Source organism: Tyto alba, unplaced genomic scaffold (assembly GCF_018691265.1).
Source record: "Tyto alba isolate M040663 unplaced genomic scaffold, T.alba_DEE_v4.0 Super-Scaffold_2, whole genome shotgun sequence".
Taxonomy (NCBI): domain Eukaryota; kingdom Metazoa; phylum Chordata; class Aves; order Strigiformes; family Tytonidae; genus Tyto; species Tyto alba.
Genome location: NW_024881282.1, coordinates 80,573,807 through 80,598,386, shown reverse-complemented (window position 1 = coordinate 80,598,386; position 24,580 = coordinate 80,573,807). Strand labels below are relative to the sequence as shown.

Below are 24,580 nucleotides of genomic sequence, written 5' to 3'. Positions count from 1 at the left end.
TCAAATAGTGGAGGTCTGACTGTTCCAGCCAGTTCTTTGAGAACTCTATTCATAATATTCTTTTCCTATTATCTTTGAAAATAAAGTTGAATGAACATGGAAGGTGTAATTTTAAAAGTTAGTAATCTTCCAAACACAAGCAAAGCAGTATTTTGCCAGTGCTTAGATCCTTTTGAAAATTAGTGTTTGGATTTTTAAAAGAAGATATTACATCATGAAATTTAAAGTTTTTCACTGTTGGAACATCCTTGTCTTACTCATCCATATGTCTGCATGCCTGTGTTACGTTGACTTAAATAGGCCAGTAGGTTGCAATAGAAACCTATTAGTATTATTATGAGTGTTTGGAGCACAGGTTCCTTTATATGAACTCCATGACACTGATTAATTTTCTGTTGGTTTTAGATTTTTAATTTCTTTATTGAGCTAGTTAGATTTATATCAGTTAGGCACCTACCTAATATTTGGTACTGTAGTTATCAGATAGTGTTAATGCATATTCTTCTTAGCACCAAAATTTAGTCTGCTTAAATACAAAAGACTATATGATGTGAGATATCTTTTCAGGCCTGACCCAGTATGTTATTTACTGTTGTTATGCAAAGACAAAATGTTTTACTGTATATCTCTTTTACCACATGCCTTCCTGATGATGCAAGTGTACAGATTAAGACAGGTCATGGAGTTTAGAGTTCATTTTGGAGACTTATAGTTGAATTATATTTTCTGCTGATTTACAGACACAATCTGTGATTTTTCAGATTTTTTTTAATGGGGACGTCAAGGTTCATCCTTCCTAAAAGAAATCTCTGCATAGTGTATTCGGTATGTCCTTCTGTGTCAAAATAAAAATGTAAGAATACGTGAGTATACATGAAAAAAGAAAAGAAGTGAAAAAAAAAATTGAGAATATGCATAACAAAAGAATATTTGCATGTAAATTTATACTAAAAATATTATAGAACAAAAAAAAAGTACTTCACTTTCTACTCTGGTCACAAAATTCATCTGGATTCACTCAGTATTCAGTTTCTCACATGAGAAAAAAAATCAAGTTACACAGGTGAAATGCTCTACAAATCTCATATTTGATTAATTTTGAAATAAGTTCTTTCTTCCTCATGTTAGGCTGTGTGAGTGTGCATGGGTATGTATGGATGTGCAGAATGACAGACTTTAAAGGTGCAGTGTTAAGATTAAACCAGACTTAAAAATTATTTTAATAAATTGGAAAGTACATATGGGCCAAAAATGTTTTCTTTGTTTAGAAATAGCACATCTGCTATGTTAAATATTTTTAAATTTTATTTTCTGCAGAATAAACTCTGTTACTGTCTTGGGGATTTCATGTTGCATTCATTTCCATGGCATTAATGATCATCAATAAACCTGTAACTGTGTCCCACTGAGTATCTAACTTGGTGAAGCTTTTAAGTTACTGTTTTTCCCATGTGTTACTTTTTTGTTCAGCTACTTCGGTTTTAAGATAGTATTAGGACAAAAAAAAAAAAAAAAAAAAAAAAAGAGTACATGGAACCAGTGAACCAAGGAACAATAACCCCTATTTTGGGACAAGGGTCTCAGAATCATTCTCACAAAGAACAAGGGCAAAATTGAAATAGATTTTAATGGAAGCGCTCTGTGAGAGGATGTAACCCTGCAAGTGAAAATTAACATCATAGCTTTTGTACAGAGGTTGAAGGAAAGCTTCTGAACATGCTGTCTTTAGAGCAGGGATGTGAGCACCGCCTTGGCAGCCCTCTCCCTCCTATACCCTCTCCATCTGAAGCTCTCCCTCTTGCTCTGGGCTTCAGTCTCCAACTCTGATGACCCTTGTTGAAAGCCCACTTACCTGGTCACTCAGTAAGCCAGTCCGTTTGAATTTCCTTTCCCTGTATCCCAGTGTGTCCCATCTCTTCCCAAGAGTCTTCTTCCTCTAACAGGGCACTATGATGACATAAGGTGAATCTTTGATATTTATACTCCCTTTTTTGATGCTTTAGGTATTACTTGAGCAGAGAAAAAAGGTACATCATGTGACACTAGCATCACATGGCTTTATTAAGGTTTTTAGAAGAATGTTTCTCATCATTTCGCACAAACAATCCATCTCTATTTTACACTTTCATATGCACTTTGCATATGAACCTTTTTCTTCCTAGTTCTCTTAAAAATAGTCTCGAGTATATGACTCCTAGTAAATGAAATGCAACAAACAGCTTTTACATGTAATGTCATTCTTACTCTAAGGTTGAATAACTATAAGATCATTGACACTAAGAATTAATTTTGTACAGTGGGCTACAGTAATTGTTAGTAGTATAGACAATGTTAAAACCTATATCCACAAAAATCTGCACAGTCTCTCCCCACAATACTCTAAATATAATTTACTATCCCGCAGTATAAGTAACATGGACTTCTTAGGAAAATAAAAGAAAAGAAAACAAAACAGAAAATAAACCAAACCCCCAAACCCCACCAAAACAACAAAAAAAATTACCAACCATAAAGAGGCATAGGTCTGGAGAGCAGACCTTGGCTATACTGTTAGAGAATATGCATACAGAGTTAAGTATCCAATTAAAGATTCTGAAATGGTTTAAATTTCCTTTTAAAAAATGTCAGTATGATATGTTTTACTTTTTTGTTATGTGGAAAATAATAAAAATTTAAAGTGAAATAAAAGTCCCCTTACAGAAAATCAAATTATTTTTTTTCTCATAAAAATAATATTGTAGGAAAACCCAACCAAAGCTTCTATATTTTTAAGTCCTTGGTTTAGTGAAAAGATACAACCATTGTATTAACATTGAGAATAGGCTTAGATACTTTGCTGAATAAGAATGGAAAAAAGCATATTTTTAAAATTAATCACATGCATAAATGCCGTCTTGAACCAGAGTAATTGGCATTAGAGAAAGCAAGTCTTTAAATTTTAATGGCTCTGATTGACCTTTCCTTTCATTATTATTTGTAGTCTACATTATTCTTCATTGTCTAAAATTATCAATTCATATCAAGTTAATGGTAAAATGCTTGATGTCCTTGAAAATATCTTCTATTTCTTTTTAAACATTATTTTAATAACTGTTGAAAGTGTATTATGTTTCCTGAATCATAGGTATCATAAATCAAATATAAAACTCCATTTTTTTTCCCAGACTACATGTAGAAATTTGTAATTCCACTCCCAACTCTCCATATGTGTTTTTGCATAATTTTTACCTTAATCACTAAAAAGTGCCTGTAAAATAAATTGCAATGCTGAATTGCTGTGTTGGATAATCTGTGAGGAAACTGTCAGTTTTATTCTGACATTTCTCAAGGGATTCCAATGTCACAACAGCAAGAAGTGTGAGAATTATGGTATTAGCCTTCAAAGCTGATTATTAATGTGTAATGCTTATTTCATTTAAACTGGCATCCCGTGGAAGCTGACACATCCAACACTTGATCTTCAGTTACTTGCCCCAGTGATGGGACTAATTTATTGCAACCATGGAATATTTGGTATGCTGTCCTAAAAGGTGACGGTGGAAAATGTCTCTTGCAGGAGTCATTACTTACATTTTCAGTGACTTTTCAGTTACAAGCATCTGCAAGCATTTATGAGATACACATCCTGCTTTGTATCAAAACTGCTAAATTCCACTTAAAAACTTCTCCAAGTTGCACTGAAATCCAAATTTTTGTCTATCTTCAGTGTTAGCATTAGATTATATATTTAAGCTACAATCCTTATTCAGAAAATCCAGCTGTTAAAATGTAGATAACAAAAGGATACTGTGCATACTGCTCAACATTTTCATTCCATGGTCATATAGTTAGCTGTTTTAAATATGTTCATGTCATGAATGTTAAAAGAGATGGGTTTATCTTTACCACTGGTTTCATTCTGATTCTCAGGAGAATGTTTAACTACATTAGTAGCTATTTCATTGTGACACTATAATTTGGTCTACAGAGACAAAATCATTCCACATCATCTGGAAGACACCTATACCAGTCAAGTCTCCCTGGTCTGAGTATCAGTGGCCTTTTACCAGGGAAAGACCTGAATATCAAGTGTGGTATATGATGCCCTCGTGGAATCATGTCTTGTCCTACAGCACAAAAAATTTCAGTTGCTGTTACCTATGAAGGATTAAATATGAACCATACACTATAAACCATGAAGTATGGATAATACAACTTTAATTATTGTTTTGAAATAATTTTGTTTCCACCTGATAACTCTACCTCACTATGTTTTTTCCTGTAATCAGCTTTACATGTGTTACTTTTTCCTTTCAAAGACAAGTCCATTTTTTTTACCACTGGGAAAAGTGAACAGAAAGCATTAAGACTAGAAAAATCTATTAAATTTTAACATTCATTTTATCTCTCCACCTACTTCTACATCTTTTTCTCTAAAAATTGGGGTTTGTTTTTTCTTTATGGAACTGATTCATTGACAAATTGTTTAGTTGAGATCCCAGAAGATAAACTTTTTCATGAGTAACTTTATTTTTAATACCTGATAAGAGCATAAATAATATCAGTCTGATTGGTTTTAGAAATATTCCTTTACATCATAATTTATGACAATTATGACTCCCTAGTCCTTTCGTGTGGTTTCAGAAGTTTTTTTTTTTCACTTCCTGAGTTCACCTTACTGGTTTTTTTCTACTGTTGACCCAAAATATTATGGTATTTAGTTTTGAAAAATACCTGGTATGTGATGTTTCAGAAGTATGTAATGGGGCTGAGATTTCCACAAACAGAGAAATATTTCTTCATTGTTTGACATTTACCCAACAGCAGAGGGGTAATAGTTACCACTTACGTGCAATTGAAGCTGATACAGCAGAAAATAATCCTGTACTACCAGTCTCTACTCAGGATGATTATTTTCTGCTGCATCAGCTTTAACATCAGGCACTAACATGCCAGGGTTAGGCCAACACAGGAGCTTCTGGAGGGGTGAGATTCTGAATGCCTTGTTATCTTGTGAGGTTTAGGACTGTTATTTAAATTGTATACAGTTTTTACTTGCTATTTTTATTTTGGGGTGGCTTTTTCACTTCAAGTAGACACAAAATAGGTATCTTATTTTTTCAGAACTGCACTCTGAGTTACATCCTATTTATATAGAAACTCTAACTAATGGGAATATTATTTTTTGATTAGAAGTTGCAACAAAATGACATCTATTTAGACAGATGGGAATGGAAGATAAGTGCATCAGTTTGTCTGATCTGGGGATTAAGGAGTAAATAATGATTTGAAGGGGAGGGGCTTGTGACAAATTCAAGATTAACTGTTTTAAATGAAACACATATCAATATTAAATTATTCATTGAGTGGGAACTAACAGCTCTACAACTTACCCACTTTCTTTGCAATTTTGTTCTTTCTGTTCTTTTAAAAAAGTTTTCCATCCCATGCAACAATCAGCATACCTTCTGCTTCTTTGCTCCTTGTCTTTTTATATTTTTTATGGGAGATCATAACTGTAATGAGTGGAGCTATCTGAAGAGAAAATTAGTTTCGCTTTGGGGGCAATTGCACTTGCTTGGGAAGAGAGAGGTTGTAGAGTGGGATGGGTGGACATAGGTGAGTGATCTGAAGGAGAGTGGGGAATATAGCACTGCAGAGCAGACTGATAATCAGGTTTCTGTATCTGTCAAAAGCAAAACTTTCTAGGGACTGAGCTGCATGTGCTACAACCTCCCACAATTATATTAATGTAACCAACAGCAGAAAAAAAGAACCTACTACAATGACTTATGGACTAAAAGGACTACATATACTTGAATAAGGACTACCAGGACACTATTTTTGTCCAGTCTAAATATATTGAGCTTTTTTCTGTGTGAATATTGAGTTATTCTAATGAATATCTGAAAATTCAGATCTAATAAAATGTGATTTTTATGGTTAAAAAGCCTCTTGGACCTCTTTGAAAAGGTTTGCTGTGAAAGAGAGATCCAGGCAGATCCTCCTCAAAATTCTGGGGCATTTAGGATCCTGTCACATGTAATTTCATGCCTCACAAAACATTTGCCTTAGTTTGAACCTGAGATTAGTTTACTGAACAGGTAGGTTGCATTTATCCAATATGTCGATATAATCTGCATTTCAGTAGACTTCTGAGTAAACCTGTGACACAGAACTGAAACTGATAGACTATTGAAATGTTTACCAGTTACACACTTGATTGTTGGGTGGCATATTTCATATGAAGCTTTCACAGCTTTCTCTTTATTTGCCCTTATATTTCTCCCATTCTCTTGTTTTGTGGCATGCTTTTTTGTTAATATGTAAATTAAAAAAATATTATGCTCTCGCTTAATATTTTAATCAGATATTAATGGAAACTTTTGAGAAAGCTGGGACAAATGTAGCATTGCAAATGAAAATTTAAATTGTAAATTCTTTCTCAGCCTTTAAAGCCTTATAAAGACAAATTCTTTTTATACTCATATTCTGTTAAATCCACTGCAGAAATCACATCTGCTCTGAAAACCATAACTGGGGATTCATTCCTAAACATACTTTTATGAAGAAGATATATAAACACCTCAAAACTACCAAAAGAACATAGAAGACAGCATGATACATTTAACAACTACTGGAAAAAAAAAGTGTTTAAAGAAGGAAAACACATTCCATGGCTAGATATCTATTTAATGTTTAGATAATTTGGAGAAAAGATAGAGGAACCTTCACTCGTTACTCCCACAGAAATGAAATAAGTGCAATTTTAGTGCATATTTTACTGATACTTTTGGGGCAGTGCACACACAAAGATGATCTGTAGAAACCCAGAGAATTTTTACTAGTACATCAGTGAGTAACCTTAGCCGTGTTTTCTCCCTAATGAAGTCAGTCCATTACAAAGATATAACAAAGTTAAAACTTGTCTCTAAGGAGTTCTTTACTTTGCCTGTAGGGTTTATACTGTTTTCTGTGATTTTTTTTTTTTTTTCTTTTTTAAAGGATCATCTATTTCAACTGGAATCGCACAAATTTGAGAGAGGACGAGGCAGGTGCCCTTTTGACCCCAGTTCTTCCTTCACCTCCATCTTAATTGGTAATGATCTTTATGTCACAAGCTTCACGGTCCTGTCAATCTGTCATTCTGAGTCTCTTTCTTCATCACACCAAAATGTTGTCAGTCTTCCATTGCAACCTTCCATGTCAGACTTAATTCTAGTGGTGCTGCCCATATTAATATTACAACCCAGGCAGAACTAACTCCAGCAAGGGTGTCTCACTGAAATAAGTAGATGTACACGTGCCATCCTGAAGCAGTAATTGACTGTTGTGTAATTTTGGAAACAATAATTTCCTGCTTTCCTTCAAAACAAAGCAGTAAGTCTATCTTAGTCTTTTATGCCACTGAGATAAATACACATAATTTATAATATTCCATCTACTGAGACATAATCGGAATAGCAAGCATCTTGTACAAGTGTGAATTTAACTGTTTTTATATCAAGAATTTATTGTTTATATAAATTACAGCTTTTGAGATCAAAAGATATTTCTTTTCAATGCTGCCTTCTAGCAAAACTGTCAAAAACTGGTGATTTTCTGTTAGTAGAGTTGATCTTATACGCGACAGTTATAAAAACAGGATTCAGACTAAGTCCTGCAGTGCCAGAAAGCTGTGATGAGATAGTGCTCCTCTGTGCCTTGTTGGTAAGTATATCACTGCAGGGCTGGGACCTTTGAAGTTGTAGTATAATGAACCATATGTTTTTTCCTCTATACTGTTTTCCTGAAAACATTTTGTGAAATCAAGCAAATACAGTCCTGGCATTATTATAGTACATTAAGACTGGAACAGCAGATAAAGGGTGAAAGGTAGATGCACTTAGGGAGTAACACACTGATTTCTGTTCTTAGAAAACAACATTTTCAGAAAACTGGGCATTCAAAAGGAATAGTCATTAAAAGAAAGTGATAGAAAAAAAGAAGCTAGAGGTCAAATACATTTTCAACTCTTCAGGGTTAAAAATGCTAACAGATTTTAGGGCCCTTTGATATTTACGTTTGACTTCATATCTTAAAATCAGACAGTTAAAGTCTCTGATTATTAATTACAATGATATAGCTCACACATGGTGGTGAGGAAGTATTGGTCATGAGTGACACATGTATTTTTACATGTTAGGTTTATTTGTTCCTATACATTGACAAACTGCTTACAAGAAGGATCTTCACCAGTAATGGCAAATCTTTCAAATTGCAGCAATTCATAAAAATTTTGTTCATGCCCATTCAAAAAAAAACAAAAAAAAAAAAAACAAAACAAAAAAAAAACAACAACAACAAAAAAAAAAACAAACAAAAAAAAAAAAAAAAAAAACAAAAAACAACCAACCAACCAACCAAACAAAAAACAACAAAAAAAAAAAAAAAACCAGGTCAAATTCTTAAATTCTTAGTGGTTAAGAAGTCATGAAAGAGTCAGGAAAATACTGCTGTATTTTGACTGACCTTCCAAAATCCATGAAGAACAGATTTTTACGCTTTTCTTCCACCCTTATTTCTAAATTGCTTCACAGTTTTTAACAGATTCCAGTCTTAGCTCAGCCTGGGAACAAATACTCATGGAATTTGCTGTATGCCTGAAACCTCACGGTCTAATCTTGAAGTCCTTCTCAACCTTTTCTCAGACACAACTAAGTAAATAAATTAACCTGATCATGTTCCTACTGTGAGATCAATGTGAATTTTATTTGCTTAAATGTAAGCCAGATTGTCCCACTGAGCACTTCAAGACTAATGGTTAGGCCTTGTGTTTCTGGCCTGTTCATTAGTTTGCCTGGATCATGGGAGGTCCTACGGATCCTCACAGTTTTATCTGAAAGAGAAATCCATTAAATAAACATTTCCCTGATAAATGTTGATCAGTATTGGACATCCACTGACAAAAACTTACAGAATCAATCTCAGTAAGCTAACAGTACTGTAATGTGACAAGATTAACAAGAGAAAATAATACATTTTTTATCAGATCACTGATATAACAGCAAAAAACAGACAAACCATCTCCTTCATCAAAACTAGTATGGCCTGAGATAGGTATAAGTGCTCATAGAATGATATTTTAAGAGCATAACAAAAATCTTCAAAGAGTTTATTATTTTATTTTTGCTTTTGTATTTTTTATACTCTTGGAATTGAACACTTCCAATGGTTAAGAAAAATATCCTTAAAAAGTTTTTATTTCCATGTATTCTACTATATTCTACTAAATTCTACTAACCAGAGACACACAGCTGACAGAATAAACAGAATTAACACTGCTCCTTAGACCCCAGAACGTATATCCTTTGTAGGTATCCATTTGAAAAGGGTAGAAGACATAGATGCAAACACAGGGAATAGTAAAGAGTCTTTTAATTAATATTTGAAAATGTGACCAAGAAAATGCCAAGTGCACTCTGAAGGAAGGGATGCTCCTTCGTTTAACCAAGCCCTTATTCTAGCTCATGGTGGCCATGACCCCATGACAGCAGATGACACCTACACCATGCACCCTCCAGGGATGGTCTTCCAGTCTTTCCTCCAATACTTGGAGGTTTCCTTCTTCTTCATACACTCCAATTTTCTTAGAAAGTGAAGTCTGCTCCTGGTATGGAGTCATCATGTCCTTGGAGATGGCACCCCAGAGCTGCCTCCACTCTCCAATGTAGGTTCAGCCAATGTTCATATCCTTGAAAAGGTTTTATGTAAAACTGTTAGAAGAGGTTTTCACATATTAGTATCCTCTTCTTTATAATTAAACAATTCAAAACCTTCCACCTCTGCAACTCACATTACCATGGCAGCCTACACCAGCATGGCAGCTAACTAACAGTTAGGAATAGACTAAGGAAAGATTTAAAAGCTTTTAAAATACTGATCGTGAAAGATCATTTGCACCATCACTAATTAGAATCAGATTTATCTAGATTAATTTAGGAAGAAAGAGAATCTTCTGTTCTGTATCCCTTCATGTTTTTCAAGACATCAGTTAAAATACCCACTTCAAGAAAACAATATTTCGTGACTTGGCTTTAAAACTAAATAACCATGCTGTCATAAATTTTATTACAGGTTATCTGACCCAGTGGTAAAGTAGCTTGTGATGAATTCCTCAATTTATGAACAATTAACTTTTATCATTTTATTGTCAGCATCAGGAAACAGAATAGATGTTGGATGGCAGACAGGCTGAATTAAAAGTATATGTTTAGAGAAATGGCATATAAAACTTCTGGACTTCTATTTCTAATGAATTCTTCCATCTGCTTTCAATAACCAAAACTATTTTTGATATCAGATCATGCACACTGATTAACTTAGACCACACTAGCTCTTGAAAGCTGAGAAATCATTTTATGTCTATGTTTTGTTACCTGCAATATATCACAGGCAAGTGGTGAAAAACTTAAACTACATTTGAATATGTTTTTTTCTATCCAGGGAATCCATTCCAATAATATTTCCTGGTTTTACAGTTTTAAAACCGTTTCATGTATTTGTGTCTTTTCTTTTACTCTAGACAATGAACTAAAATAAATACATTTTCTCTCAAAACAGAAGACAGAATATTTGAGTGACAGAAAATACATATATGCAGAGGAAGTTTGCCATATAAACAATAGCTAACTTTTTTTGTAACTTTTTTTTTCATACTGTGAGAAGTATTACTTGCTAAAAATGTGAATTGGTATTCTGATTTTAGTTGTCATATAAGTAATAACTGGCTGACAGTCAAAGAAATGCATGAAAGGTGCTGCTTATGTTCTCCATATTATGTTCCACTCCTTTATTCATAACAGAGCAAGTCCACTTTGTAGAAAGTGATATAATGAAGATTTTACACTAAAAGGAATAACAGCTGATGAATAATAGCTTATGTTTACATTACCTTCCAATCTGAAATAGGCACACAAAACATGCCAATAACAAACAAAGGAAACCCACTTCTAAAGTGGAAGCAACCGCTTTATAGAAAGCCCTTGTATATATGAAAGTTTTTTAAATTAAATCACATGCTTTTACTTTAAAGGTCGTCATCTAGAAATTCTTGTTTTAGAAGAAAAAGTTTGTCTTTGGTTTTGTTAGGATCTCACTCAGAAAAAAAGGCAAAAAATAAAGCTATCTTTAGGTCCCAACTAAACATTGACGTATTTGTTTGCTTGAAAAAAATGCTAGCTGAAAAGTATGCATGCAACGCTTGAGCTAAAACTGGTTTTTGAGGTCCATGGGATTTTTTTTTGTTTGTTTAAATAAGGAAAGACGAAAGTTTATATTCTTGTTTTAGCAGGATTAACCAGACTATGTTAAAACTTAAATTTTATCAATTAATTTGTCAAATACATGTGAAACTGAGGTTAGACTGGAAGAGGGGAGGAGTGATGAAAGTCTGTGAAATTGCTCAGTTGATTTTCACTGGAAGATATTAGTTAACAGTGTGATGTGCAACAGTATAAAATCCTGCATGCAATACAAGTGAGTTGATATGTAGTAGTGGCTTTTCAATAGAAGAGAAAAGAGTAGAAATCTTGCCAGGATTTTTCAAACCTCAACCTCATGTAGTTTCTAAATCTAGAATTAGTCAGCATCTGTAAAAACCTAGCAGCATTCAAAATTTGTAACATGAACTTAAAGGATGTGCAAAATACTATTAAAGAAGAAAAGAGAAGATCTTCTTAATGTCAAAAGTGCAAAAGATCTCAGAATCATGTTGAATGCTCTTGTGATGAGATCTTTGCCAGTCACACTCATCAGGATTGTCTCATCACTTTCCTTAGGCAAAGTGACCTGTCTGCTCACATTTGATACTTGTCTTATGCTTAGTGTAGTAACATTTCATGGTAAAAATCAGATTCAACTTCTATATCCGTACACTATCTTTCATGGAACAATATCCTTCCAAGACTGGAACTTCTATTTTCTCCCCCATGATCTCACAGATAAAATCAGTGATAACATCATCATCAGTTGGTAGAATGCCATACCAGCAGGTTAGTTATTTATACTAATATTTTGTATCTATGTCAAACAGAAGGAATAAGCTCCACATCCAAACTTCTGAATATCTGGACTTATAAATGTCAATCCTGATCACTAGTGATAGGTAAAGAATCATTTACCCCACACATCAACAAAATTAAAAAAAAAAAAAAAAAAAAAGAAAAAGGCAAAAAACTGCCAGTCTGAGATATTTTATTTTTTCAATGAAATTCTTAAAGGGGGATTTATGACTAATGTAACTGATTAATTAGGGCTGTGAAGACTGTTTGGAACATTATTCAGACATTGGCAAACACTTTTTTTTTAAGCAGCTCTGTGTTGTTTAAAAAATAAAACTCTCTATTCATTTTGGGTAATGTTAACTTCTACTGATGCTATAATTCATACTTAATTTTAATTTCACTTGCCAATATTTTACACTAAATCATGACCAAGTATTTTACAAGGCAATATCCATTCTTTATATGGTAAATCCCAAGGCAAAACTACACTCAGCTCCAAATCAGCAAAGGTTTCTAAACCAGTATAAGCTGCCAAACTATAAGCTTTTCGGAATAATTATTCAGATTTATGGTACCATTCAATTCATATATATCACTTAAGAAAAACAAAATCTACACTTTGAGGGGGACCAACAAGCAAAATTCTTGTTTTTGCTATAATCCTTTATAAATGCCAGCAAATGTTATTTGAATGGATCAGTTGCGTTTATTTTGATTAGGGGGTAGGAAGTTGTGTCACTGAAACCTCCACTCAGATTAGCCACGAACTGGAAATAAAATATTTCCCTCTTCTTGTGCAGTGTAATACCTGATGTGTTATTTTCTAGCATAAGGATGCCATCTAGTGACAGAAACTGTCTTCTTCTTAAATTGCACCTAAAAATTTCTAATCTAAGTCCACAAGGGTGTGAAATATATTATTCTTAATACTTGGTCAGTTAAGGGGAATTGAACCCATGCATAACTAAAGGGTAGAATTATTGCTGGTATTTCATTAAAGTAAAATATGTCCAATAAAGTAAAATACGTCACAATTTTAAATGGATCAGATGATAGAGATTGGCTGGATTTTTTAACATACGTATGATCCACTTGTACCACACTACATATAGATTTTCAACAGTTATTGGCAGTCAGTATATTATTTCTAATATTTTCCTATGCTTGCTTAATTTGTGAATGCCCTCTAAATCATTTGAAAATGGGAACAAATTTCTGTTCCCACAAAATTTTCAGGAAATATTCATCAGCAGTTGTGCAGGATGGACAAGATCCCCCTCAGTCAGCAAGTTATACCTAAACTGTAGCTATTTCAGGTAAAGTGGAACAGGTCCAGTAGGCTGACTGGAAAACCCCCTCAGCCTAATAAAACACGTTCTTGTTTATAGAAATAGTTTCTAAGGTAGCAGGTACTGCTTCTTATCTCTCCAGCTGGGGAGATAACTGCATCCAGATCTCCAGTATTTTCAGTACGTATCTCACTAATGAATCTTTTTCAGCCAAAGCTGTGCAAAACAGCACAGAGCCACATCTAATAATTATGCTCAGAAAACACTCCCTGTGTTTCCTGAATCTGTGGATTCAGGGATGGTTTAGCCTTGAGCTGTATTCATGGAGCATAGCCCAAATCAATGGTTTGCTGCACTGTCGCTGTTCTTTTCCTTAGCACTGAATCCTCTGAATCCTGATGGTGCATTTTCATCCCATTTTCTGGCTCCTGTTATTTCTGACTCCTCATAAACCCAACATGTCCCTCCCAGTTCTGGGACCAAATGTTGCTTCTCATTAGTATGACCAGGGGCAAGCCTATAAGTGCTCAGAAGCAAACCACTGGTCAGAGTCTGCATTAGTGAAAATTTAGGTGCCAACAAAGGGTAAGTGTCTCAAGGGCCAGGCACTAACTGTATGACAGTGAGATCTTTGAACTTAGGTGCCTTATGTTGTAGATGTTATTGTGGCAGATGTGGTTAGATGTCAATTTACTGCTTCATGTTTTGTGTGTGAATCTACTTGGAAGTTAGTAATGAATGGATGAAACTTAAAATTCTTGTCCTCATGATGTTCCAGCTGTAAATGTTGTAGTGCTGGTAGGAAAGATGTCTGTATGTTCTTTAGACTATATGCAATTTACTGTCTCACTTTCTTACCTGATTTTGAGCAAAACCTAATGAGCCATGTTTAAAATGCAGTTCCTATCATGTGCAATAAAATTAAGAAGTAAGTAGAGCATTACCAAATTGTTTTGTAATGATTTTGTTTTTTTAATATATGATCTGCAGGTGGTGAACTTTTTACTGGTCTCTACAGTGACTACTGGGGAAGAGATGCTGCTCTATTTCGCACCATGAATCGTATGGCCCATCTCCGAACTGAACCTGATAGTGAGCGCCTGTTGAAAGGTACGGGAATGAAGAGAAGGATGAACCAGAGGTGTTTCAGATGACTAGACAATTTCTGTTTAATCAGAAATTAGAAAGATATTGTTCATGCGTATGTATATCCCTTGGGATATGAATTTGTTTAAACTATCTTTTTTCCATTAAATTTCTCATGAACTGTCTACCATGATGAAAAATTTAAATCTTTAATTACATATTGTATTTAACAAGTGGAACTTCTAAATCTTTAATTTTTTGTTTTAAAATTGCTTTGAATTTATATTCTGAATATTCTATACTATTTCATTATATGCCAGATATAATTAAAACAATATTTCAAAATTCTCTGTTTAATTAATGGGATCTTCTAGCTAGAACACAGTACTCTTTTTTTTCTAGATGACATCATTTTGTCCTTATGTTGCAATAAAACAAATCAATCTTTGCCAAGCTGTGTAATAAAGAGATGTCATGCGATAATGTAAAATAATAAACATATAATGATCATACAGTTAAATGAAATACAAAATTGAAGCAGATAATTTTAAAGAAGAAAATTAAAATATTCTACAAGAAAAATATTGAGAAAAATCATGTGCTAGGAAATTGAGAAATTGTTTCATACTCTTCAATGTGAAATGTATCTTAATTTGTAAGTGTTGAAATTTCTGTGAAATGGGGTCAGAAATTTGTTTTACTCCAAAAGTATTGCAATATTTCATCATAATTACTGCTAATATTTAGCAAGTAGAGGCAATAATTGTCTTTTATGGTGATTCACATGATGAGTATCATTTTTTCAATTAAAGGACATAGAAGTATTTCTCTCAAATTTCAAGATAGTTTTCTCTCAAATTGGAACAGAGACAATAATTCGGCTACATACTTCTTCCTATACAAATCTGACCTAAGACTCAAATTAAATACATTTTTTAAAAAGCATATGTTTAGAACATTCTTATGTCTGTTTTTAATCCAATACTTCGAGCCTTGATGAACTGATTGTTTAGACTGGCTATATATGAGTAGCAAGAACCAGGTGGATGCTCACAATATGCAAGTGAAGTTTCTCTTCTCTTCTCTCTGGAAGATTTCATTATTTTAAATATAGAATTCTCTAAATTATGTCCTGAAACTTTTAATTTGCTTTTCATTTTGTCTATACTTGAAATTTAAATTTGCAGAAATGGAATATTTTAAAATGAATACTAAAAACACTTCAGAAAATTAGCAAGTGTTGTATCAATGTCTTAAAATGCAATGACTGTTTTTATAAACAACAGGAAGTTATAAAATATTTACATTACCCACTGCTTCTTAAGAAATCATACTAATTGTATGAACGACATTCTCATTTAAAGAACTTGTAAAAACTTTGTTACAACTCAGTGAGATGAAATCATTCACAGCTCTGCTTGGTGTGGGGTTAAAGGGTATACAGGCATGTACGTAAGTCTGAACTTAGGTTTCAACTTCATAGCAAAATGCCAAAACAGGAAAAATTTAGGTTTCTATTTCATGGCAAATATACACAATGCATCCTCTATCTATGATGATATATGTTCAAATAACATCTATTATCAGAACTACCAGAGCTTTTTCTTTATCTAAAAGGCTGTTTGTCTGAAGTTGACATTCCTACAGATGGTTTGTATGAGATCAGAGATTGTTATGTGAATATTAGTGCCAGGTTTTAGCCTAATCCAGATTAAAATGCATAAACCCTAGAGAACAGGACTGGAACAAGGTCTTTTTCTTGTGCACATACAAAGGAATATTGATTTGTGAATCAGAGATATAAAAATAGCTTAACATTAATGTATTCCACATGTTCTATAGATACTCACCCACAAAAAGATTTTTTACCTATTCCTACCACCCTATTCCCCTCGGGTAGCTCTCTGACTGACAGATTCCTGATCCTTTAACTTTATTTTTTTCTTTCCTACCAGCTGATTTTAAGGATTGAAAAAATAAGAGAATGTTTTAATAAACTTGAATTCCATTTACTTTGTTTTCTTTTAAAGAACCAAAATTTGTTGGATCGTACATGATTCCTGACAATGAAGACCATGATGATAACAAAGTATATTTCTTCTTTACTGAAAAAGCATTAGAGGCTGAGACAAGCACTCATGCCATATATACCAGAGTGGGACGAGTATGTGCGGTAAGATCCTTTTTCTGATTCCCCAGCTAATTGAAAAAAAAACCATGCTTCTTTCTTTGGTCTGTCTCCCCCAGTCAAATATGGCATCTGTTAATGTATGTGAAAGTTATAGGTCTGAATGAAAACCCCGCACCTAAACAGCCTCAAGCATTAGAAGATTCAAAAGCAATCCAAAATCTGGACTTGAAGATGAGTTGTGCGGAGAGAGGAAAATCTCTCCATCTCTCTTTGTGCTGATATGTGGTAATAGTAACAGCAGTTGCCCACAGGACTATAATCATCCATCTATATTTTAGTTCAGATCAAGTTTCCATCACCCTTAGTATCTGTTTTAGGTCCAGGGCCTCTTGCAGCTCTCACAGCTGACAAAAACTGATGTCTTCTCACATTCCTGGTGACAGGAGCAGCCCAGCCATCAGTCCTCCCTGACATTCCCTCTTGCCTTCCTATTCTGTCAGCAAGGAGCAAACTTAACTCACCTGAATTTGTACAGGGTTGACGGCTATCCTATCAGACAGTTGGACAGGACAGAGGCAATGAGCACAGATTGAAACACATGAAACCCTATCTAAATGTAAGAAAACATTTTTTTTTACTGACAGGGTTATTGAACACTGACACAGGTTGTCCAGAGTCTCCATCCTTGGAGATGTTCAGAACCTGACTGAACATGGGCCTGATCAATTTGCTGAGCAACTTGATCAAAACAACTTACTTTAAGCAGGGCAGTTGGACTAGATGATCACCAAAGGTCCCTGCCAAATTCAAATTTTTGTGATTCTGTAAATTTTGAAAACCTCTTTCTGATGCATGAACAATAGAAGTACAATGTCAACCATCTATGGAGTAGCTAACATTTTCATTTAATCTCTCATTGCTCTTCTTCTCAACAGCAACTAAGGAAAATTATGGAGATAAGAAAGTAGAACAAAAGACTGAATTGTCTAGCAAGTTATTATCACAGCTAGGCATCAGGTTTACCAGAAGGAGCAGAAAAGTCACAAGGACATACCTTGCTTCTCTCTACTGCTTTGCACGATTATCCATCTTCCACTCAGGCCATGTTCCTGGAGTGGTGATCCCATCTCTTTTTGGCATCCTGCCCCAGGAAGGAGATCTTGGGCAGTTGCTGGAGAGGATCACTGTTAATATATGATCTCCCAGATTAAGCTGCCTATAATTGGTCCTCTCTGAACAACTGATGAAGTTTGGGTGCATTCCTTTTCTATTAACTGAATTACGCTAAAGCTGATGAGAGGAGTTCTCCCATTCCCATTGGGACTACATCTACTTGATTAAAGGAAGGAATGAGAATTTTATTTCTTGGCATCTGATTTTGTTTCTGAAAAAAATTGCACTACCCCTCCTAACTGTAGGGGACATATTCCTAAAACTACTGGGCAAAGAGCAAGTTATAAATTAAAAATCTTCTGTCACCTGAATGTATAATATATGCCATATATGTTTACCAGCATACTACTTATTACAATTTCTTAAGGAGTACTCTTGTATAATTTGAAACACCTGAAGTATGCGAAGTACCTAATTGAAGCCTAAGACATTAACATTCACAAAGCCAGATGGCTTTTTGAATTAAAGCCTGCATCAAGATTTGAATTCTCTGGCCTATGTTCTGGTAGATGTCTGAATAGATTACTTTAATAGTTCTCTCTAGTCTGAAATACATCCACCTGAATGTCCTCCCTCTAGCCATGACTTAAACCAAAATCCCACAGACATTTCTCTTCCACTTGTCCAAAACTCCACATCCTTTATCATCTGGACATTAACTTCATAGCTGTATGCTACAATTCAGATTTCATTTAATTAATACAAAAAAATAGCTAGTTTGTGATTCAAAAACTGGCTTTTTTTTTCCCCAGCTTTCACATTTTCATCTGAGCTGTAACAGGTTTTGCAGCAGTGGCACGTACTCTGTATATTTCTGTTTTTCTGTGGAAAACAGATCTGGTTTTGTAAGATCTCAATGTGGATCTGAGGAAATCAATTAATTTCAGTAGTTTAGAAGGAAGCTGATTTCTGTAAACCTAATACAGAGCTTACAACAGTTACACAGTCTATCTGAACATAATGCCAAAGCTTTAAGGATGCTACACAAAGGTTACAGAATCTGACTACTAAGTAGTACTAAATACCCCCTTTTCTTGACAGTCCTACAGTCTCAATATCAAGAAAAAGGTAAGAGCCATAACAAAGTAGGAACTATTTAAAGTTGTTAAGAAATTGTTAGAACACCATGAAGACACTTGCCTCAGATTTGCCCCAGCTGTACCATCTCTATAGATAGATTCCTGGCTTCAGTTTCCAAATGTGTTGATCTAACCTGCAGTGAGATCCTAAAACAAAGCTAAACTTTACTAACATACTCAGTACATCCAGTTAACAAAAATGAGAAATAGAAAAGCTTTACAACAGCTGTATAGTTAAAACTATCCATGCATGTGGTACAAAACTAAAAAAATCTTATAAACCCCCAGGTCTTAATAAGACCTGGACTTGATCATTGCAATCCTACTTGAAAACTGACTCCAAAGAAATAATACTAGTAATAGACTTGTGGTTTGAAAATTCATGCTTTTGACATTAAAAGATACAATGGGCAGCTAATTCAGCAGAGGTGTTTGTGTTTCTAGAATTACTCATCAAATTACCATCAGCATTTGTTTCTTTCCACATAGAATGACATGGGAGGCCAGCGAATGCTTGTGAATAAATGGAGCACTTTCCTCAAAACCAGGCTAGTTTGCTCTGTGCCCGGGAGAAATGGAATTGATACACATTTTGATGAACTGGGTAAATATCTTAGACCGCAACAAACTTAAAACCATCATAAAAAACATATACTTTCATGATAACACATCTTACTGTCAAATACTATACTTGCATTCATTAACAGGGAATGGTGGTTAGTGTTTTGCTTCCAATGTATATGAAGTTCTATACATATAGAGTGGATTACCATCAATTATACCTTCACTTATTTCACTGATCTTAAAGATTGTTTTTAAAATCTGCATAAAATTAAATAGTATATATAAGTAAAATAAGTTTACAGTTTTAACAAGCAATTAAGATTCTCTTTGGGGGCTGAGAAAAGTAGTTTGCTACCAATAACAATGCATTTAAATTTTACAGAGGATGTGTTTTTACTGCAAACTCGTGATAACAAAAATCCAGTGATATTTGGCCTCTTCAACACTACAAGGTAAACAATTAGAAGTAATAATAGCAACAATAGATAAATACTTGAACAGCCTATTAAAAAGATAGAAGCTGCATGATAAATATCCCTTAGCAAATATATAGAAAACAGTTTAATCCCTGTTCTATTCACACTAGGCTTCCTTGTTAACGTAAAAATTGCTCTATGACACTCAACGTCTTGAAGTCTCATTCAGTGATCTAATCCATTTGGATCATAAATTAATTAAATGTTTATCTGCTTGAAAATTTCCTAGTGTCAAAGTATGTGCACTCCTGCATGCTTATAAGAGCAGCCTATCAGAGCCACATGTCTTCCTTTAAGAGCCCCACTGTAATTCTATTTTAAGTAGATAGCAGCTTAAATTCCTACTAACTTCTAAATGAAGCCTAAAATACCAGCTGTGATGTTGCTGGTGGCCTCCTTTTCCACTGCAACCTAGTTCAAGTGCAAGCACGCAGTACCTGTTTCTTGGAGATCCAACTGTTAATTTAGGATGTAACTGGTAGAGAAGAGCAGCTGTTCTTTTGCCACAATTTAACTCTCCTGATTTTTTTTTTTTGGAATAAAGTAAGGCAGATCTGGTCCTTTAGTGATACAGGCACCTAACATTTCCTGCTGCATCCCTATGCCCACAGAGAAAGGTGAGCACCTAATTGAAATCATCTGGATCATATTTTGGAGACTCCAGAGATAATTTCTCTGTAGAGAGCACTGATGCTTGTTTAAGAAGTAATTAATTGCTTCCCCAGAACTAAATGAAAGACAGGGAGGGACTCTTTATCAGGGAGTGTACTGTTAGGACCAGGGGTAATGGTTTTAAACTGAAAGATTTAGATTAAATGTAAGGAAAAAAATCTTTATTGTGAAGGTGGTGAGGCGCTGGCCCAGGGTGCCCAAAGAAGATGTGGCTGCCCCCTCCCTGGAAGGGTTCAAGGCCAGGTTGGACGGGGCTGGGAGCACCCTGGTCTAGAAGAAGGTGTCCCTGACCATGGCAGGGGGGGTTGAAATGAGATGATCTTTATGATCCCTTCCAACCCATTCTATTCTATGAATAAAATTTAGAAGTAGAAAAGATACTTTTATGTATATTGGTCTACATAGAGTGATCTTGATGATCTAACTAATCACTACCAACTTTCCCAATCAATACGCAAATACTCCTGTTCACTTCAGTCAGGATTGGATGATTCCCACCTTTCCAAAATAACAAAACCAGAAAACTTAGAGAAGAAAAATGGTTAACTGTTTAAGTCACTAATTAAAGACATATAAGACCTGAGTTCAGTTCACTGTGCTTTCTCTATGTTTATAAATAAATAATTTAGAGCCTGTGTTCACCATCTTCAAATTTTGGGATAACAACAGGGAGCTTCCTCATAGAAATGTTATAAATATAAATGCATTAAAGACTTTGTAAAGAATATTGGACGCAGCAGTTGTAAGAAAAGCATATAGGAAACAATAAGTATTTTTCTCTCCCTCAATACTGTTGAAATGTGACTTATTATTAATTGCACAATAATACCAGTACTATATGTACAGAATGTGACATATTGCTTTAACAATGTCTTTGAATTTTACTTCACAGCAATATATTTAGAGGATATGCTATATGTGTTTACCACATGGCAAGTGTCCGGGCAGCTTTCAATGGACCATATGCTCATAAGGAAGGTCCTGAATACCACTGGGCTCTATATGAAGGAAAAGTACCTTATCCTAGACCTGGTTCAGTAAGTACAATTTATTTTCCATTGCTTTGCTATGTAAATGAATTTGGGAAGAAAAAGCAGGCTACTGCTAATGCACAAATCTTCCTGACTTTACAGGCCAGGATATATTTCTTTGAATATATACATACCCTAGCATTTCTGGAAAAAATGTGGAATGGCTCAGCAATAAGTTTAATCAAGTACTAGAACCATACATTTCCCAAAGGAAAATAGTGGAATTAAATATATAAGGTTTTTAAAAATCCGATTGGGACTTGAATTTAGCAGCCGTGTGTTAAGGTCCTAAGGTTACAAAGTTAGGAACCCAGGCGACAGAGGTAGAAAGAGGCACCCCTAGAAGGTGGGTCAGATGTTGCATTCAGAAGCACTAAGTGCATTACCTGGAAAGGAACCTTACTTCCTATTGAGCTTAGAATAACTGATCTAAATTTGGCTGCTGAAATATTTTTTTATCTGAACCTTGATAACTTTAATCTAATTGCCACGGAAATAAATGAAAAATCAAACTTAAGTGCATTAAGTGAACAATGAGTTTTTTTTCTAATGGAACTTTCTGGAGAACAAATTGTCCCTACTGGCTTGACGTGAGAAGATAAAACCAAGATGAACTAAAAATGTACCTATATTTATATTAAAAAAATAAATTTAACATACATGCAATATTTTCCAATGTAAATCAGCTCATTACTGGAAAAAACAAATATACACAAGACAATTGATATTCCTCCTATTCCTAACTGAAACTAGGGCATTTAACAAGTGTTAAGGGAAGAAAAATTATGAAATGATCCACTATTTCAAGATCAGATGCTTCTGGTTCCTTTTTTTCATGTCTTTTTCAAAAATGATCAAGTTTCAATATTTTTATAATTCAAATCAGAGCACAGGTTAGAAATGAGACATCAATTTTTTAAAAAGTAACAAATCAGAATAAACATGTTTGTAGATAAGGAGCAAATACTCTATCACCCGTGGTCCTTCTCTCAAGTCTGGTTCTTTCTAGCAGCAATGGTCTAGTGTCCTTGCAATTCATTGGTTTGCTTTCAGACATGACAGAGATTTTATTACCCTCAAATAACGTTCCTGAGTTTGTTAACATTCTTGTTCTGTACCCTTTACAGTGAATATAAATATATTAAAACAATGTTGCAAAGAACCAAACTCAGCAAAATCACTCATGCTTTTTGCTAATTTTCACACAAATTTCTTCACAAGCTTCTATTTCCTCCCAATGGACATTAAGTGAATGAAAGAAACAAAACATATTTTGAAAACACATTCAATCCGGCAACTATTGTAGCGTATTCTGCAACTATATTGGTACTGACATGTAGAAACTTGTTGCTGCCTGGTGCTTAGATTTTTCATTTGGTAAATATAAATTCTGGAGGAAATCATAAACCCATTGCTTAGGTACAATTAATTAATTTCTACAAGAAATTCCTATTTCTATGTTAATTTCTCAAAGTCATCACAAGTAACCGTCATCTCAAACCCTTTTCCTATTTCACTCTCTCTTTAGGTGTTTCTGAAGTTTCTACCCCTGTAGTATGTTAACCCGGGCCTCTCACATCCCAGCTTGGGGGTGAGGAGCGCTGTCCCATGTTCACCACCTGCCAGCGTGGTTTGAGGGGCCCTTTTCATTGCAGGGGCCCATCAGCATCTCACAGAAGGGACACAGCCAGGGCTTCCCTCACCTTCCCCTTCCTCTGGAAAGTCAGGAGGAGCTCCACAGCAGTCAGTGCCAGGCTAACCCAGAGAAGCATTGCATCCAGGATTTCTTCTTTGCCCGGTACCTTTTGGGAATAAAATTACTTACTGACCCATGGCAGCTGTCATCTGTTGCAAAGCTGCTTTTGTTTGCACTCACTGAAGGTCTACCCCATTATCATGTCAGCATTGTGCAGATTTTTGACTCTGTGAGATGCAAAGACATTTCTAATAGCTCTTTGGCTAAAACCCCCCACCGTTTTCACACTTTACCTCTTCTCACAGGCTAGGGACTCATTCTCTTGAGCTTAACGGTGGAATAAACAGTTGCTGGAGCATTACTTTCAGTGTTGTTTTTCCTCTGCTAACTGAATCAATATTCTCTTTTCTACTAAAAGCAATCATTTGCAGAAATAAACATTGCATACAATTCATCACTGAATCACAGGAATGAGAGGTGAAAAGGCCTATTAGCTTATCTAGTCCTTGCCCGTACAGCCCTTATCCCTGTAGTATGATTCCAAATGCAAGTCCTCTCTCATTTTGAATTAATGTTTTCCTCTGCTTCTCTTGGGGTTAGATACATAAATTGAAATGCAGAAGTGGATGCTCCAAAAAAAAGAGATTATCTAGGATTTAAACATTATGAATATGATTTGACCATCTTGGCCAATAAACTACTGACAGCAGCAGTGCTGACATCAATAACAAATGTTTTTTTGTTTGCTTGATGTAAATCTGTCATTGATACTGAGTCAGGATAGAAAATCAGATAAGGAAATTATCACATTTTGAGCAAAATGGTTGAATTCAAAGAAATTATTGGTTTCCTGCTGACATTTTGTACAGCAAATTTACATTTTTTGCAGTTTTACCAAATAATGAGACAGTACCATTCATGGATTGCAGAATGACTGTATATATAACAAAGATAATATGGTCCAAGTTCTTTAAGTGGTATTCATTTTTTTGTTTCCAGGCAGTCAAACACCTCACATCACTTATTTGGACTAGGATTAAACACAGGCATTAATTCAGTATTAATGACTGCAGTCGTTACATTTACATCTCCTAATACTGAAGATTAAATGGTGGGTTTATGTCAAGAAAGAGAAAACACTGAGCCAGCACTTCAGCAAAGTTGACAATGAATTACATAAAGGTTGCCCCAAGTTTCACTTGCTTTCAATGCTTCTCTGCCTTGGCTCTGACTGGCCACATTTGGGTCAGAGTAGATTGTAACCTCCCCAACAGATAATGCATAGGAGCTGAAACAGTTAAAAAGAAGAGAACAAGTAGTTTTTCCCAATGTTGTGGCACAAGTTTGTTGAGGAACTAGG

The 24,580-nt window shown here is 34.7% G+C and overlaps 1 protein-coding gene across 1 annotated transcript in view; it reads left to right on the top strand.

Annotated features, from left to right (window-relative positions):
- Positions 1–24,580, top strand: part of SEMA3E (semaphorin 3E) — a 152,754-nt gene that overhangs the window by 104,066 nt on the left and 24,108 nt on the right. The window contains exons 5-10 of the mRNA XM_032985235.2: positions 6,985–7,078; positions 14,303–14,422; positions 16,429–16,571; positions 19,271–19,385; positions 19,728–19,797; positions 21,386–21,530. Coding sequence (XP_032841126.2) covers positions 6,985–7,078; positions 14,303–14,422; positions 16,429–16,571; positions 19,271–19,385; positions 19,728–19,797; positions 21,386–21,530 — 687 coding nt within the window. The remainder of the gene's footprint in view (positions 1–6,984; positions 7,079–14,302; positions 14,423–16,428; positions 16,572–19,270; positions 19,386–19,727; positions 19,798–21,385; positions 21,531–24,580) is intronic.